The following is a 16,866-nucleotide window of genomic DNA, read 5'->3' on the forward strand; positions in this document are numbered from 1 at the left end:
TCACTGGCCACTTCAACACTCAAACATTAAGTAATCAACATGTATCAAAAAAGAAAAAAACTATTTCAACCTGTATACCAGAAACATTTATTATCCTGAGAGACATTAATTGTAAAATGAAAATTTAATGCGTGGAATTTTTTAATAATATGTATTACATTTTTAGATTTAACAATAAAACTTGTATCACTCCAAATATTTGATATAGTAAAATAATAAATTAAATTATTAGGTATGCGGGAAGTATGTGGAATGTTTTTATAAAATACAACTTAAAATTACAATAGTTTAAAATAATACTTATTGTTTTAGATTATTTTAGATAATAAAGCTTTACTTTAAACATATAATCAAATTTCGGATTAACTATTTTAAGAATAGGAAAATATAATGTGGGATAAAATTTATAATAAAATTGTTTTAAAAAAATAGTTAAATAATAATTATTCATTGACTTCTATAGGCAAATATTTTAAAACATCTGTGTTATTTTACGTATTGCGTAGTATTATATTATAAATAGTTATATAATTGTAAATATTTATAGTTTAAAACGCAATATTCTTAATATAAGAATTAGAAAAAATGTTATTATTAACCATAAAACTATAGTTTTTATTAATATTAAAAATCTTTATATAATTATTATTAACAGTATTTCAAGCAACGAAAATTTAATTAATTAAATTAAAATTATAACGATCTTTATTTGTATATTACAAATATATAAAATTTTAATAAAATTGTTACAAAAAGAAAAATAAAAACCTATGAAAATATAATCATTTACGTTAAATAATAGTAAACAACGGTTATATTGTCTATTTGTAATATTGAAAACATAACATAAAATATTTTTTTCTAATATAATATTATAATATTTAATATTCTTAATAATTTAATGATACAAATATTCTTTTAATGTATATACATATTTTATTCCTATATACAATTGTCGTGATATTGCATAATATAAGAAAAAATTGTATGTCATCGATAATTTCTTCAATATAAGTGAAAAAAATGTATAATTTTCAATAATGAAAATTGTCAAATCAACAATTAAATTTTATTACAAAATTATAATTTCAATAATTTAATTTTTTTACAATTTCATTCATAAATGTATATTATTGTCGTTACCACTTATATTACAAAAATTTATCAGATGTTTAAGTACTTAAATCGATCACATAATTTAATCATAATCTATCTAAATCTACTTGAAATCAATCTTAAATTTAAAATATAGTATAATAATATTTTAATAGACTAGTACTGTGATCATCCTTAAAAGTATGACACTCGCTGAATATTACAATATTTGCGCATAATTTTTTTATATCACGCCAATTTTAATACAATTTTTCATAATTACTTCGTATATTATTACAACAAGTTTTTAATTAATAAAGAAAATTTACTGAAGGATTTATATAAATCTTGAATATTTCAAAAATGATTATGTATTAATACGAGAAAATGTGTATTTATTAATAGATACAATATTGCAACACATATGAAAATAAAATTAATACTTTTTATTATTGTATTTTAAACAACATAGAATGAATTAATAATCCTAAAGGAAAATATAATACATTTATTGCCAAGTATAGTTATTAAAACTAAATATATATAAGATCGTACCTATTTAAACAAATAGTGCATAATAAATTTAAACACGTCGATGCTTCCGTTTCAGAGGGTGTTTCCGTGCAGCATTGTTTCTTCTGGCTATTACTGATGGTGGAATCAACATATCCATTTCGGAAATTTCTGTTTTGTTACACTGATTCTGATCCATGGGGAACATGTACTCCAGATCGATGTCATATCTTCAAATAAAAAAAGGATCAAAAACAGTTGGTGGTAATGTAACAATTTATTTATAGTATTTGGAATTAATTTTACATACTCATTGAAATTAATTACTAATTAAAACTGATTAACAATAATTGATAGTATTTCCGGTAAGTAACATCACACAGAGAATCGCACTGAGTAAATATTATAGATTATATATAGAAATTGAAAAAATCTTTTCATCTTATCTCTTCTATTATTATATCCCCATATAAAATTAAAAATTTGAAAAGAAATTTTAAACAATTGTTTTTCTTAAAAATTTTCTTTTTTCTATAGGATATATAGGAGAACATAATTTGATAAGAAGAAAAACGTGAAATTTTTCGAGAAATTGATTATTTGAATGACATCGAGAAAAGTCACAATTTATAGTACAGTTAAGTATATTAAAACAAAAATTTAATGTTAATTTTATTTAAACAATTCATATATGTATAACAAGTTTCAACATTTCCTGAGAAGATGGCACCACCAATCAAACTGTTCTATTTTACTGTCGATAAAAAGTACGAGAAGTTTGAGCACTTTTCAGAGAGATGGCACAACTAGTCAAAGACTAGAAAAAAAATTATTTTTATTTTTATTATAATTTATATTTAATTTATTTTTTTTTTATTTTTTTTACACTTTTTGAAAATATAACAAATTAAAAAAATAAATAAAAAAGTTAGTACATTAAATTCCAAAATATTTTACATTCTATTTCTTTCTTTAATTATATTCTCCTATCACAAAATTGTAAGCTTGAACAAAAATTTGTTCTGCTAGAAATTTCAATTTTGTATTAAGAGATATGATTCAAAAAAACGCGAAATATTTCTTACACCTGATAATGTTTCATAAATAAATATTTCATGAATTCTAAAAATAAATGTTCCAAAATATTCATTCCTTCATTCTTTCTAGAATTTCTTAATTAGAATTTCTAAAATATTTCGAAGATCATAGAAAATTAATTAAAAAATGACAAATTTATTAATCGATTAAATTTATTAAGTTTACTTGCTAAAACAACGAAGTAAACCTGTCAGAATCTTTCAAGCTTTCGTACACTTGGAATATTCTGTATTCTATTCTGGAATGAATATTTCATGAGCCTACATGTGTGGTGTTAGATATCCATCGTATTAATTCAATTCTCGCACAGGTTCAATCGTCAGTTATTCACGTTTACGAGAAATAGGATCGTATTGTTACTCACCTGGGCAACTTCTCGCGTAGATAAGAAATAACGTTAGTTCCAAGACTCGGCTCTCGGCTCATGATGAAGCTCGATAAGTATCGAGGAGTTTTGCTTTGTTCCGCACAATGCATCAACAATGCCCAAGATTTATAATCCGAATCTAGTACATACGTATTGTACACTCCTTCATCTGTAAAATGTGAGAATTCAGAATTTTTTTATATTTTGACTGATTTATTTGTTTTTGTTTTATGTGAGAATTTATGATTCTTCCGAAAGACTCGTTAAATGTTAGATATAAAATCTGAATATGAAGCATTTCTAATATCTCTGATTATGAATATACATCATAATATAATATAAATTTGACAATTTGGTAATTTTATTGATAAATAAAAATTTTTATTTTTATGTGTTTGATATAGATATCATGCATATCTTTTATATAAAATATAACATATAATTTTTTCCCACTACATTCGAGTAATAATATTAGTTATATATTATTCTATCGGAATAAAATATCTCAAAAGAGATAAATCAAATATAATTCCTCTTAAATCGATTGAATAGAAAATGTAATAGTAAATGTAAATGTGAAAATCGGAATAAAATATCTCAAAAGAGATAAATCAAATATAATTCCTCTTAAATCGATTGAATAGAAAATGTACATGTTACTATAGAATAGAAAAAGAAGAGAAGTGGGTGAACCAGATAAGTATAGTGTATAGAAATGAAAATATAACATCATATTGGACAGCATAAAAATAATTTATATTGCTATCTGTAGTTTCCGGCTGTCAGTCGTATCTTTCTAAAAGAAGATTTCGTCTACGTTACAGCTTATATTTGCATTCATAAAATATGCATTATGTATTATAGAATCATTCTTTTTCCATATTTTCTTAACCAAGAACAAAGGACTATCTACATCTACATATATTTATTCTTCTAAAAAAATATATCTTACTTAACAACAATTATTTTCCATTGAAAAATAAATATAAATAAATAATTATATGTGAAATTTCAAGTAATATTTCTTAATCATTTAAAATATCTGATATATTGATATACTTGTACTATAAATGATCAAGTTGATTTCTTATCTCTCAAAAAAGTAAATTATATTAAGTATAATTGACGTATATTTCTTTTTTTGAAAGATATCACTTTACTATTTTCCTCTTAAAAAAAGGAGTAATCTAAAACCCTACTTTTGGGTTGGTTATCAGCATCAGCTTTCTGTATCCTTAATATAATTGGATGAGATATGTAAGGCTATTTTTAACTGACTAAATGCTCCACTATATTTTATTTTTTTTATCCCAAATAATATGAAATACTCATTTTAATAAAATTAATAATATTTTCTATATATTAATCATCTACATCGAAACAATAAAAATGACAATTTCCATCAATATTCTTCCATTAATAATAAAATTTTATTAATATTAACATTGACCAATCACACGTAAGATTCAAAATCATTATTATTATTTTTTAATTTTCCTTACCTTATACGGAGTAGATGGGATCCTAAATTATCCAAAAGTTTATGCAAAATTTAATAATTTAATTAAAATGTTATAAAATACATGTTACGATATATCTTTAATTTCCAATTTGCACAGGTATTAAAAAAGAAAAAAAAAATTCGATAAACACTGATTTGAGAATCGAATTCAAATTTCTACTTACACGGATACTCAGCGTGCACCCAATGTGCAGGCAGTTCAGGGGATGGTATCTTCCAGGTGATATTGCCAACGAGTTGCTCATTGATAGGATCGTCTGTGAAGCTATAAGTGAAATTCATTGTAACCTCGGTGCTTTCCGGGGAAATCGACAATTCGGCTCGCATGCATCTGTAAGCGAGGGCCTCCTCGGAGCTTGCATAGTACTGCACTATATACCACGACCCGAGGAACTGCAAGAAAACGCGTGCCCTTTATTACTGCATGAGGAAACGTGTCTTCACGGTTAATCCGCCAACTTATCCACGCCTTGTACACTCTTTTTGTTGTTCGCGCTGCAATGTTAATCGAAACGCCTAGTGCTCTAATGGACTTCTGCTTGTAGCGCAGAGAGTAGGTTCTCGAGGAAAATATGTATGTAGACGCGGGAGACGGTTACTAAATGCATTCCACGGAGAGATGTAATTAAATTAATCGTGTTAATGGCAAGAGATGCCATTAATGTGTTTAACATTGTTGTTTCATTACAGAGACGTCTTTTGAATTATTTATATATTATTTATTTATTTATTATTATTTTTAGAAGGATATTTTTTAGGTGCTTGTTAGGCAACCATCTACGTAGATTTTAAATTTATCACTTCAAATGCATATATATCCTATTTTTATTCTAAAAGTAGATATATTCGATAAATCGTTATTAAAGTTTCGTTTATTAAAGTTTTACACATGAACTGCGAGAAAGATAAATGTGATTGCAAAAGTTTCTTTAGAAAAGAGGGTTTTTCTTTCTCTATTAAGCATTTAAGGCTTCATGCGAAGTTCAGACTATGTATAGACGAAGCTACATGAGCGAAATAGGGTACGATTTGCAGATATGTGTACAGTGTAAAAAAGAATCTGAAGATCAGTTTTATTTTCTTGTATGAAAAAAATCTATATCTATTTTTCATATTTGTATTTTTGGTAAAAATACAATTTTGGCAAAAATAATTTTCCAATTTTGATACAATTTTATTATTGTGTTATCAAATCGAATATTTAACTCTTAATCTTCTCTATTCAAAAATAACTTTTATATTTCGAACGATAGCGATAGATGGTCTATTGTACGAGTGATTTATGCGAGAGTGGAAAATTCGGTATCCCAGTCCAGTGTAAATGCTGCAGAGAGGTTCATCGGTGTTTACGTGAGGCAGGTCATGCAATCGTTGCCGCGGACTGTCATTTAGTTTGGCATGCAATGCAAAACTATCTCCCTTTCTACCTCTCGTGTATTCATCCTCTTGCACGACCATCCATCTCTGTCTTGATTATCATTATTTCAGCTCCATGTCGATATTAACACGTCGTGAACGAAGGATGAAAATTCACAATTCATTCGTTGTTGATTTTTTCCAAGCATCAAATATTCAAAGCGCGTTTTCTACTTTTTCTTTCTTTTCTTTTCTTTTCTTTTTCTTTAATAATTTTGATTAATGCAAAAATTAGATAATTTTTCGAATCCTCCTTTAATCTTTGATGCTAGAGAATGTTGTGTCGTTGAATAGAGGAATTTAAATATAACAATTATTTCAGAATTTATTTGACGTGAATTCTATGAGATTAGTTTTGTCAGGAAACGTTTTGATGAGATAGTACGTATCTAGAGTTTGAAAATTGACTAAGAATAAGTATCGCGTCAATGGTTTTTGGGTTATCAATGAAGCTGAACGATTCAGTTCATTGCCTATCTGAAAAGAGAATTCCAAGGTTAGAATAAGAAAAAATAATTATCTCGTATATTATCAATCAACAATAGTTTGCTATTGTAAATAAGAATCTAAGTTTGCGAAAAGTTCCTCTTATATTTCGAAAACTAATAAGAAATTATTAAAATAATCATTTAAATGAAAAGAGAAAAGAGTAATGAAACTTTTTCCTAATCATATTTCATTTATCCTTCTATTATCTCTGTTAAAAGTTGATCTCTTCCATATAATTATTATTATTGTGAATCTATCATTAATCTAATGAAAAAAATCAACAAACTCGTAAAAATAAATAAAATCAAAGATCAGTTCGCAATAATATAATTCCTATATTTAATGCAAATAAGATACATTAATTTCAAGATACAATTAGATCATCTAAACTCAAATATAATTTGTAAAACAATGAGAAACAACGAGATCAGGTAAATCATATGATAAAGTTGCCAAAATTAAAAAAAGAGAGAGAGAGAGATAAGATTCAATCTAAAATAATAAATACAACGAAAATATACAGAAAGGTGTTCAATGGAAGCGAGCAGTTTTATATGCACACAAAGTATGTCCGAAATAGCCTTCCTTTAAACACGCATAAAGTTCCAAAAATAAATTGCCTGGAGTCTTCCTTTGAAAGAAACTCGCGATATTTTACGCGAGGTCCTTGTCTTCCCCATAACTGCAATCCTATACAATAAAATTCCTCGAAATATGGATTCTCAAAATTGTTCCGAGTCAATTGTTTGTCGATTTATTTATTTAAAAACGTTTAAAAGAATAATATAAAAATATCAATAAAAGACTACTCACACTTGTAACTAATAATAATTTTCGATACTCATGTTGATCAACTCGTCATTAATTATTAAAATCACAAATATTAATAAATATCAAGAATTTTATCTATTTTTACATCGATGACATGATACGTAAGTTGAGAAACACTGCTGGAAACGCAAAAATTACAATGAAGTTTACGTACGACAAAATTTCTCTCGATTAAATATCGGAGAATTTCGTTTAAATGAATCGTAGACGTTAAACATCTTTTGTGATGTTAAAATCATACCGCAATGCCACGAGGAAATTGTAATTCCTGTTATTCTCATTCCAATCGGGAGAATTCAACAAACGCGTTCCAATTGCGTTCCCTGCAATTATTATTATATATTCATCGTGCATATTGATCGGATATCCGTCGTGATCGTCTATTTGTGAAATCAGAATATCAACGAGATACACGTAACTCGATGTTCAATGATTCTGTCGAAGCAATTAGGGAAAATTCAGCAGTTGATTATCTACATTAACATGTCGCTAACTTGCTTTATATTTGATCACAATGAAGCTTCTCGCTGTGCAAGGAGATATCAAGAATCATTATGGTATTTTTTTATCAATTTATTACACTTTGAATCTATACGTCACATATTTTTTCTGATTCATTTTTATTCTCATTATTCTCTGAATAATTAAAAAAACTAAATCGATTTTAGAAAATTGATCTTCATATTTTAATACTTATTTGTAACAATAGAATCATAAAAACATCTAATGATCATATTGATTATTTTTTTTGTTATATATAATCATACTTTTCATCGTTACACTATTTAAACAAAAAAACGAATATATAAATCTCGAAAATTCTTCAAAATTATTAATAAAATAAGGAAAATAAAACGAAAAACATCATATACATTACCATTTCCATTTCATTTTCAGTTATCTATTTACAACAAGCACGTTGCAGACCACATTGATCCTAATTCAACCAAACAAACTTAAAGAAAATCACAAATAAACAAAAACCAACACCCGCACTGCAAATATATAAATTCCACAAAGAATTCATCGCCGAATTACCATCGACCAAACAATAATAAACGAAACAATGACCATGTCATCACGAGAACGTACCTCGGATATGTCAAAATTTCTGATTCCCTTTACTTTAGGACACTTGGTCTTGTCCTCCCGCCTCTTCCACGTAGCGTCCACGTTATAGCCTATGAGGAACAGTAGCGCTATTATCGTGGAACAGAATCTCGCACGCTTCGTTCCGGGCTGCATTTCTCTCGGTCACATTCAACCTCGCCTCTATCCGGTTGGCACACACGCGGTGCTTCTCTTACTTCTTCGCTCGATAGGTTCGCCTGGTCGACTAAAGGCCACCGAGCCGGACAGAATGAAGAGCGGACGCGCTCATGGCTACCACTATCTTGACAAAACCGAGAGGGGGTGGCCACTATCACGTTCCTCCCTTTGCATTCTTCCACTCTTTCCGTTTTCAATCGGCAACTTGTTCCGTACGTCGCGCGTACGTACGATCCTCGTGACTGGCGCCAGCCTAGGCTCCACCAGGACTTTGTTGATCGTAGGCGTGATCGCCGTCACGGCTAAAGAAGGGCATCGACTGTTAGACCACCTCGTCCCGCTTACTATCCTATATACGAGCCTCTTCGCGGTTTTTTATTACGACGCTCCGTGTGTTCAAGGTAAACCGCGAACAATGTTCGCCGAAGCTTTATATCCGGTCCGGTGAGCAATGGTGATCGATATATGCGTGCATTTCGTAACCGAGATAGTTTTATTGGGTTTTCTTTCTGGACGAGAGAAGAAAAAAGGAGAGGAAATTTTTTATTCGTTAAAATACGCGTAATTTCGTATCTATAAATGTAGTGATTTAAGAAAAGGTATTGTAATAAGTATAAAATCTTTTGTAGAATAATGTCATTTTGAGATTGAAATTAAATGTTAGTAAAAAAAAAAAAACGAAACAAAATTATTTAAGTATGTATATATATATATATATATAGATATATGATATTGGAATAAATTATATTCCATTTTAGTAAATTTTCAAAATTTGAAGTATTTGAATATTGCAGTATGATTTATAAAGGCATGTTGAGTTCTATATAGTAAAAAATAATATTAAATTTAAAGAATTAAAATTCAGTAGTTTTCATATTATAAATATTTCATCTAACATCGTTTTCAGTATCGACAATATCTTTCACTGTTTTGGATGATTAGATATTAATACAAATTAATATTATATTTATAAAAAAATAAGATATGAACAAAAAATAATTATGTTAATAAAATAATATGTTCAATAAGCGCAATTCATTGCATGAAAACAGTCTTAAAAGAATTTATTAAACGCATCAATTCATTAATCGCAATATTTTTTCATTGTGATAAATGTATCTTAATTGCCATATAAATTGACGTACATTTAATTAATATGCATTTTTAGACTTGTATATTATGTTCTTCTCTTTCACGTTCACTATTCAAGAATCGTTGTCAATAAATAATTCAGTGACAACAGTAACAGTTCACTTCGACATACCATCTCGTCGCACGAAAACGTGTTTGAAATAAATCATGTTTCATTTATATGATTCATGAAATACGTGATGTAATATTACAAGTATTCTTTCAAATAGTTTGTACAATTGTTCAAGCTAAATTCCCATATCTGTTTCTCATATTCCAAAATTGGTTTACTTTTTTATCAAGGATAACTATGAATCATAATATAGAAAGATTGAAAAGCATTATCTTTGTTCAAACAATTTTAAACTTTCGTATATCTTTATTTTCATGACTAGTATTTCCAAAGATTGGCAATAACTTTTAGAATAGTGAATAGTCCAGAATGGTCATAACGAATGTTATCAAAGATAAACATTTTGTCGATATATTTATCGATAATTCGTATTATATTTTATTGTAAATTTATAAAAAATAATTTTTTATTCAAATATAATAAAATAGTACAAGATATAATAGAAACTAAAATGATTTTAACGAGTATATATAACACTGATTTGACGAGAAAGATACGCGACTTATCATTTAAGTTTTTTTATCGAACATCCTTTTCCTTTGAATGTAGTCGGAATAAAATAATTAATGTTATAATTATATAAGTGTAAAAAAAAGAAAAAATTATCATATATGAAAATATTATATAAGGACGCAATAGCATAATTAAAAATGAAAAATATATTTCATTTGAATAAAAAATATTTGTTACATCTTAAATATGTTTAATTAAATGCACTGTATAATCACGATTTTAACATGGTCCACTTTATGAATGATCTACAATACGGCATTGTACATGTACAAATCATTTCCATGGAGGTTTAACTTTTTGTTGCTCTCCTTTTATGGATATCTTTTGTGAAATTGGAATGAATTCACTAGTTTCCTAAATTTATAATATATAAGAAAAATAAAATATAATATTAATTAATTGCTTTAAAAAAACAAAAATTTACTCACTTTTGATACAGATTGCCATTCAATATGATTTTCATCTCTAATATCACATTCCTTTCTCAAATAATGTTTTCTTGGTACTTCTCTACATGTTAAAGATGGACTAGAAATACTTCCCGTAATTTTTGAAAATTCTTCGTTGGCTTTCTGCATTTCAGCAATCTATAAAATATCAAATCATAAATTATTTATATATGTGTTAAAATCAAATAAAACTAACCATTTTCACATATTTTCGGAGATCATCTTTTGATTCTTTTCTACTACTTAATGGAGTTTCATCAATTGATGTATTCATACATTCATTTTGATCACAAAACTTTCTCATATCTGATACGTGCGAAGTTAATTTTATTGGTTCTTGAGTAATCTTTGTATAACAATTTGGCATCGATTCAGACTTTTTTGGACTTCTTAATTCGAATAATTTTTCAGCATGAATTTTTTGAAGTGGTGTCAAATTTTCCATATTTCCACCTATAAATATATATTAAGCAAAATTAATGATGATATTATATAAATAATGAATTTCAGTGATTTTACCTGATATAATTTGTAAAGCTTGTTGCCATTGATTTTGCATTACTGAGTGAAGCTGTTCTGCAAGCTGAGATTTAGTAGCACGTTGAGAATTAAGTTGCGATTCTAAGAACGACGACTTCTGTAACGCTTCTGCTAATTGAAGCTCACATAGTCTTTTTTCTTCTTTATGTTTTTCTTCCAATAAATTTATTTCTAATTTATGCCTAAATATAATTGATATGAATTAATTTATGAAATGTTTTATTTTTTTTTAAATTAGCATGAGAATATAGAAAACATACTTATCTATAATATCTTTAATTTTTCTAGCTGCACATTCAGCAATAACTTGTTGTCTAGTTTTTAATTCCTCAAGAAATTCTGATTCAGCAACATCAAGTTGAGTTTGAAACTCTTGCAATTTAACTTTTACTACTTCATCAACTTGTTTTTGATAAATTTCTTGTAATTCACATCTAATTTTTTCTTTTTGCTCTGCAAGAAATCTTGTTTCGTCCCTAGCTAATTTCTATAAAAATTATCACAAATTAATACTTGTAAATTCCAAAAAATATTATTTGTTTTATTACCTCAGCTTTTTTGACATCATCAAGAGTTGAAAGTAACGCCGCATTTTTTTGTTCTAAAATTGAATTTCTACCATTTTCTTCTCTTACTTTCAATTGTAAGTTTTCTTTTTCTTGTCTAAGTACAATCAATTCAGCTTCACAAGTATCTAATGCTTTATGAATAACATCCATTTCATTTCTAACTTCTCCACCTTTTAATCGTTCCTTTCCTAATTCTTGTTGAAGAGTCTTTAATGTTTCTTCAGATTGTTGATTTTTTTCTATTAATTTATCATATTCCATTTTCAATTTTTCATATCTATTTTCCGCTTCTTGTACAAATGATTTATAATTTTCCAATTCGTCGGCATGATTTTTTAATAATTCTACTTTTTCTTTCATTGCAATATCATTTTTTTCCTTATATCCAGCTGCAAGATCTAAAGCTTTTGATAATTCGCCTTCACATCGTTTGATTTGTAATTGAAATTCAGAAATCTCTAATTGATGTTTTTCCGTTACATTTTTAAAATTTGTCTGTAAAGCACTGTATTCATTTTCTAATATATGCACTCTTTGCTTTAATTTAGACCATGCATTATGAAATTGTGCTATTAACTCATTTTTTTCATTATCTACTCTAAGCGCTACTGCAACTTTCTCTTGTTGCTCTAACAATCGTTTTTGGAGTTCTTGAATTAAATGTTCACAATGCTATAAAAAATATTATAATGAAATATCTTATAATTAAACATATTTATTAATAATAAACTTTCATATACCTCTCGTCGAAATTTTTCTTCTTCTAACTTGATTCTATGTATTTCTTCTTGTGTTTTGTTACCATTATTTTCCCAAAAATCTGATAGTGACAAAAGTCTGGGATTTGCTAATGTTCTTCTATAAGGATAAAAATAAAACCATATTATTAATTATGATACTAAATTTTTCACATTAATTATATATAAACATTTATAATAAATAAAATTATTATAATAAAAAATACCTTGATAAAAAATCTGTATTTGTTGAGGCATGAGCAATATTTTTAACAAGTTTGTTTGTCACATCACATGTTTGTTTTATATGTTCTAAATTTCCATTTTGTTGTTGTAAACTTTTGTAAGGTTCTGGCAAATGCAATACATTATATTCTGTACTTTTTGTTGATGTTGCAGTATTGCATTGTGTTGATTCATCATGCAATGAAGTATCTATCTTTTTATGCACATTACATATTTCTGTATTATGCAGATTCATTGAATTCATATTATTTACATTATCTATACTTAAAGGGATTTGTTGAGTAATTTCTTTATTTTGTACATCATTTGCTTTTGCAATTGATTTATCAATACTGCTTAAATTTGTATCTGTGTGCTCTACTTCTCCAATCTTTGAAACTTGACTTTGCTCCCATGTTTTAAATTCTGAGATCATTTTATCAGTCTCATTTATATGGAATGAATCACAGTATGGTAAGGATATATCGGCAAAGATTTCAGATTTTTTATTAGATTTTACTGATAAAACATCATGAGATTCATTTGAATCTTGTGATTTAAATTCCAATCGTCGATTTACAGAATTTTTATATATATTGCTATATCCTTTTTTAAAATTGTCATTACTATCATTAGTTAATACATTATTTTGTTCCTTAAGACAATGGTGCATAGAAACCCTGTTTATCCTTTTTGACAATTCTAATTCAGTAGCCTCCATCTCTTGAAGTAATTCATCAACTTCAGAGAGTTCCATTTCTGGTATGTTAGTTTTAGAACTTGACTGTGGTTGTTCTGTTGTGCTAGGTAAAGTTGAGGTAGATGGTATTGAACGCAATTGATTGACAGAAGGCTTAACATATATATTATCTGTATTTCTACAATTAACTGGATGAGAATAAGTTTTCCCTCCAGAAGATGTAACATTAACATGCGGAAAACCCACATTGCAAGCAGAAGAAACCACCACAGAGGATTGGGATATTAAAGTACCATGCTTATTTTCATCATGTTTATTAGCATTAGTTACGTTAGTAGCCGTAGACACAAAAAAATGATTGCCCAAGTTTATATCATTTTGACAAAAATTAATATGGTTTGGCAATGAATTACCATTAGGGGTTGATGGAACAGATAAGGATTGACGAGGTTTTATAGGTGTGTTTTGTAAGCTACAGTTCTCACTTACAGAAAGTTTAGTTTTAGGTAATGTCTGCCTAAATTTGGCAATTGAATTATTTTCAATTTGTGAATCCAATGAATTATTTAGAAAAGTAACATCTAAACTAGTGTCTTTGGATTCAATAGCAAAAATTCTGCTTTCTAATGATTGCATATGCTCCACAAGTTCTGATATTACTCCAGTTTTTTTACTACTATAATTTGTTTTCATTCGATCAGAACTAACATCAGATTCTGAAGATGACGGTACAAGGAATAGGTCAGGTGGAATTAAGAGCAAAACATCTGTATCATCAGAATCACTCATCATCCATTTAAATTTCCTTTCACCAAAGCAAATCAAATCCAATTATTGTGTGCTCCCAACAAATTTATATGTATACAGTATTTACACAATATTTTATACATCCCTCCACAACAATAAGCAGTGTAAACAAAAAATTGAATTCACTACCTTATTCATTTAATACTAAAAGAAGAATATAAACTTCAATGATACAAATAATTTAGCGTTCTTAAGCGATTGTCACTCATTTTTTAACTTTCATTTTTCTATCAATTTTTATTATATTAAATAAATACACTTTAAAAACTCGTAAACTAACCAAATAAATGTTCGAAGAATGTAAATAACTATCTCCACTGTATTTAAAATAAAAATACGTTAATTCATTACTAGATGGCAGCACAATGAACTTTAGAAGTTCTTTTTAAAATTAGAAATACATAAATTCATTAATAGATGGCAGCACAATGAACTTTATAAGTTGATCTCTAAATTAAAAATACATAAATTCATTACTAGATGGCAGCACAATGAACTTTAGAAGTTCATCTCTAACTTTGGAATACATAAATTGTAGATTACTAGATGGCAGCACAATGAACTTTAGAAGTTCATCTCTAAATTAGAAATACGTAAACTTATTACTAGATGGCAGCACAATGAACTTTAAAGATTCATTTATTTATTTATTATTATTATTAAAGCTTTATTTATTTATTGTAAACATTAAAAATAAAAAAATTAATAAATTTATAAAAATTAATAATTTATATATTTTATCAAAAATGTATAAATTGAAATAAAGTATGTGTTTTATAATTATTTTATAACTGAATAATTCTAATTAAATATTTAATCTTTCTATTTATAAAGCTTTATTTTTTCCATTTTACATTTTCCACTTTCTAAATTATGAAAGATAAAAAAAGTATCATAAATTTACATTAGATATAAAAGAAAATAATATTGAAAGTATTAATAATATTAAAAATTATTCATCCTTAAATATTTTTAGTTGAGAAAAAAAATTTAGTTGGGTAAAATTAAATTATATCTTTTTTATATCAAAAAAGACTATAATAACGTTATTTAATTAATTTCATTTCACAATAAAATAAAGATGTTTCGATTCAATTATTACAATTAACATATCAAGAATGTTACAAAAGAGATTAAATAATTTTAAAAACGTTTAAAAATTGTTTAAAAACATACGGAAAATACATTATAAAATCCTCGAGATTGTAATAATAATTAATTACTCATTATTAACTCATATTAAAAAAAACTAAAATACAATAATTCCACGCATTTTCTCGTTCTCATATCCCTTGTCGAATTACGATTCTATTAAAACAAACAAAAATTAAAAAAAGAAAGGAATAATTCTGAACTCTCTTTTCCAAACGAATTTTTTTTTTTTCACCTTTCTGAATAAAATAAATTCACTCCATCCAATGTACAAACGTATAAACGTGCACGGAATCCGTTCATGCACGGAAACAACAGCCAATGGATCGTTCGAGGAATCGTCGACGTTCAATTTGTTTGCGATTAGGGAACGATAATAATCATCGTGTTCCGTGCACGTTGTGGAAAACGGGGCGATATTGTGGGAACATGGGGGATAATCCCTTGGAAAAATGCAGATTGCGCGATTCCCGATGTTCGAGAACGAGCTTCGAATCCATTTGGGGAAGTTCAGTATGTGGGGCAGGATTCCGAAGCTGCGTGGAATATTACTTCGCGATTAGGTATCGAATTCAGGATAGCAGGATTCGATTCGCATTGATTCCTGTTCTATAGAACAGTTTCGTCGCGGTTTTTGTCGAGGCGTACAACACCCATTAACCTCGTTCCTTCGACAAAGCTATAGCGAATAATAAAGTGGTAATCGTTTCTTTTTCTTAGTTTCTTCTCCAAGTTGTGGATTAAGGGGCGAGAGAGAGAGAGAGCACGAACGACATTGTTATGGTTAGAGTTTGGGAACGATCGATTTACAGCTAACGAGTTTCGTATCGAATTATCTTGCAATTAACTTTTTGATTAATCAATTGATTTGATTTATACCTCGATTCTTTTATTCAATCCTTTCAGGAGGAATTTTTATAAGAGGAAGGAAAAAAATAGCTTTCTTTTCTGCATAGTTAATTGCAAAAAACGTTATATTTTGCAAATTTTTGAATGAAGGAAAGTAGAACGTGTTAACATATAAATTATTATTCTGTACACCTACGTTGTTTATTATTTATTATTTTAAAAGGGAAGAAATAATACATTTGAACTATCTCTACTGTATAATAATATATATAACAATATAATTCGTATTATTGACTCAAATAAAGAAAAATGATAAATAGTTAAAACAAGTAGCACAAATGCAACATTCTGTAATTACTAATTATTCTTATTTTCCTATTAAATGGATTCTAATAGAACAACAAGATTGATATCTAAATTATTATATTACAGTACCTGTATAACGATGGACCCTCTTGATT

General features: G+C 27.4%; 2 protein-coding genes across 2 annotated transcripts; both read right to left on the reverse strand.

The window, feature by feature from the left end:
• Nucleotides 1-1,462: 1,462 nt before the first annotated feature.
• LOC108000916 (apolipoprotein D) lies at nucleotides 1,463-10,533 on the reverse strand. The gene is made up of 4 exons (XM_017061620.3): nucleotides 8,424-10,533; nucleotides 4,760-4,988; nucleotides 3,071-3,242; nucleotides 1,463-1,838 (listed from the first exon to the last, which is right to left on the reverse strand). The coding sequence occupies exons 1-4, from the start codon at nucleotides 8,574-8,576 to the stop codon at nucleotides 1,679-1,681; spliced, it is 714 nt and encodes a 237-aa protein (XP_016917109.1). The 5' UTR covers nucleotides 8,577-10,533; the 3' UTR covers nucleotides 1,463-1,678.
• On the reverse strand, nucleotides 10,509-14,751 carry LOC108000917 (paramyosin). Its single transcript, XM_017061621.3, has 8 exons — nucleotides 12,900-14,751; nucleotides 12,676-12,793; nucleotides 11,915-12,607; nucleotides 11,627-11,853; nucleotides 11,346-11,548; nucleotides 11,023-11,279; nucleotides 10,806-10,964; nucleotides 10,509-10,731 (listed from the first exon to the last, which is right to left on the reverse strand). Exons 1-8 carry the CDS (start codon nucleotides 14,387-14,389, stop codon nucleotides 10,651-10,653), a joined length of 3,228 nt encoding a protein of 1,075 aa, XP_016917110.1. The 5' UTR covers nucleotides 14,390-14,751; the 3' UTR covers nucleotides 10,509-10,650.
• Between the last annotated feature and the right edge of the window lie 2,115 nt (nucleotides 14,752-16,866).

Source organism: Apis cerana, linkage group LG9 (genome assembly GCF_029169275.1).
Source record: "Apis cerana isolate GH-2021 linkage group LG9, AcerK_1.0, whole genome shotgun sequence".
Classification (NCBI taxonomy): Eukaryota; Metazoa; Arthropoda; class Insecta; order Hymenoptera; family Apidae; genus Apis; species Apis cerana.

What these genes read in the sequence shown, in the direction of transcription:
- LOC108000916 (XM_017061620.3), bottom strand. Translation starts at nt 8,576, where the DNA reads ATGCAGCCCGGAACGAAGCGTGCGAGATTCTGTTCCACGATAATAGCG. An exon ending in GGTGCACGCTGAGTATCCGT is followed by an intron (nt 3,243 to 4,759) that starts GTAAGTAGAAAT and finishes CACATTTTACAG; the next exon opens with ATGAAGGAGTGTACAATACG. An exon ending in CTACGCGAGAAGTTGCCCAG is followed by an intron (nt 1,839 to 3,070) that starts GTGAGTAACAAT and finishes TTTTATTTGAAG; the next exon opens with ATATGACATCGATCTGGAGT.
- LOC108000917 (XM_017061621.3), bottom strand. Translation starts at nt 14,389, where the DNA reads ATGATGAGTGATTCTGATGATACAGATGTTTTGCTCTTAATTCCACCT. An exon ending in ATTAAAGATATTATAGATAA is followed by an intron (nt 11,549 to 11,626) that starts GTATGTTTTCTA and finishes AATTATATTTAG; the next exon opens with GCATAAATTAGAAATAAATT. An exon ending in AGCTTTACAAATTATATCAG is followed by an intron (nt 11,280 to 11,345) that starts GTAAAATCACTG and finishes ATATATTTATAG; the next exon opens with GTGGAAATATGGAAAATTTG.